A 2,068-nucleotide genomic window follows, 5' to 3' on the forward strand; every position below is an offset into this window, starting at 1 on the left:
AAAAACTGCTGCTGCTTATGGCTCTAGAATGCCCTGTTAATGGAGTAGGGTGAACAGCATATTCTGGCTTACCTCTTTTATTATTCCATATCCTCTGTCCCTCTCTTACTGATTCCTTTTCTACTGCAAGAATGAGGGTTGTGTACAATACTCTTCATCTAAGGTTTGATTTTAATTCAGTCTTTTGAATATCTTACCACTTTTCTGAGTCCCTTTTGCTGTGTGAATCTTTGGATAAATAGCTGTTATGATCACGGTATTCTGGAAGATCCTGATAATTTACTATTAAACTTATAATATAAAGAGCTTATCTGTGTACTTGCATAGCTTGCTACAGATTAACGTATTGCGAAGATAAGAAATACAGTTTCTCAAGTTTTTCCCTGCCAAACTTTGCTTACCTTATATAGAGACCGACTGTCAGCAAGTGATATGCTTCAGGTGAGAAAAGTGATGGAACACGTGTATGAGAAAATCATAAACTTGGATAATGAGTCTCAGACAACTAGCTCTTCCAATAATGAAAAAGCAGGAGAACAAGAAAAAGAGGAGGACATTGCTGTGCTAGCAGAGGAGAAGATTGAACTTCTGTGCCAGGACCAGGTAAGTTACTTGGGCGTTTTAGCCTGTGAACAAAACCAATGTCTAGCAATGAATCAGTTGTGAATTTCTGAATACTGAGCTTGAAATATGCTATAGATTATCTGTTACCTTTAAAACTAAGTAGATGTTTTGACATCATGTTAACTTACTGCTGACACAAGTTCAGACAGCTGCAGATAGCCAGATCAAAGAATTTATAGAGTATGCCTGTTTAATTTGGTCTGACTAGTAGCCTTTATAGGATTACTTACTCATACTCAACAAATGGACCTAATACAATTCCATAGAGTTCCATTTCTAGCATTTTTGGAATGTTCTGAATTCTACATTTCTAGCAGAGTTCAAAATTTGTCCAAAATCATGAGTTGTCTAGTAAGTGTAATAAATGCATGAAGATTAAATATTGAAGGAGGTGGTTGTAATACGAAGTTATATGTTAAATTGCTAAAATCTTCCAGTAATGCATCAGGTTTACTTGCTCGTTGAAAAATCTGAGCCTTTGCATGGTTCATCTTCGATGCCGGTTCACCCAGAGGATTGTTTTGCCCGACCACAGTGTTTTATCTTTGAATTTCTGCCAATCTAGCAGATCTGTGGAATGAAAGATGAATTTTTACCGTTTAGGTTTTGGATCCGAATATGGACCTTCGAACTGTAAAGCACTTCATTTGGAAGAGTGGTGGTGATCTGACACTTCATTATCGCCAGAAGTCAACGTGAAGGGAGCGGTGGACCCAAATGGTTATTTACTTGACCGTACTGTACTGGTTCCAAGAGTAGTACTATAGAAGCCCACTGAACCCCTAAGGTAGATGAGACTTCTAATGACTCAGTATGGACGGAAAGTATACATTTAATTGAAGTGACTAATAGATCTGTAATATAGAGGAAAAAAATCTATATGACTTAAACTAAAGTCTGTCCTAGTCTCAGCTAATGAGATGGGAAGTCCCTGAGTGGTTCGTGTTGTGTGAGGTGTACAGAGAACGGATGATAATCCAGTGCAGACTTTTGCTTCCTCCTCTTTGCTTTTGTTTTTCCAGAACATAATATCCTCATCTGCTCATGCTTGATATGAAACCATTTTGGCCATATTAGTTGCTGTGTTCACAATATAATTCAGAACTGCACAAGGTATTTTTAGTACATTCCATTCATTAAGTTCCTACAACGATTTCTCACAGGTTACTCAAACATTTCCACCACTTAAAGAAATTTGGAAAAGAAAAACAACAGAAAATAGGTATTGCATACTTGAAAGAATCGGCCCATGTAATTGCAAATGAAGGGTTAGCATTAGAATTGTTTTAATACTGCAACGCAATTGTTGCTTTAGAGAGCTGTTGACATGCAGAATAAGAACACTAGATAAATATTGTAGCAGGGTCAGTCCAATGATGCTGTGCATCATAATAGAGTGAACAGGCTTTGCAGCAACTTAAGAGAATTTTTTTTTTTTAAATAT

General features: G+C 36.9%; 1 protein-coding gene across 1 annotated transcript; it reads left to right on the top strand.

Annotated features, from left to right (window-relative positions):
- The first annotated feature begins 419 nt into the window (after positions 1-419).
- On the top strand, positions 420-1,731 carry LOC103922060 (WD repeat-containing protein 48-like). Its single transcript, XM_009330169.1, has 2 exons — positions 420-603; positions 1,228-1,731. Exons 1-2 carry the CDS (start codon positions 433-435, stop codon positions 1,321-1,323), a joined length of 267 nt encoding a protein of 88 aa, XP_009328444.1. The 5' UTR covers positions 420-432; the 3' UTR covers positions 1,324-1,731.
- The last annotated feature ends 337 nt before the right edge of the window (positions 1,732-2,068 follow it).

Source organism: Pygoscelis adeliae, unplaced genomic scaffold (genome assembly GCF_000699105.1).
Source record: "Pygoscelis adeliae isolate BGI_AS28 unplaced genomic scaffold, ASM69910v1 C10843521, whole genome shotgun sequence".
Classification (NCBI taxonomy): Eukaryota; Metazoa; Chordata; class Aves; order Sphenisciformes; family Spheniscidae; genus Pygoscelis; species Pygoscelis adeliae.

Coding starts and splice junctions, on each gene's coding strand:
- LOC103922060 (XM_009330169.1), top strand. CDS start 433: ATGCTTCAGGTGAGAAAAGTGATGGAACACGTGTATGAGAAAATCATA. Junction 604..1,227: donor AACTTCTGTGCCAGGACCAG/GTAAGTTACTTG, acceptor TTTACCGTTTAG/GTTTTGGATCCGAATATGGA.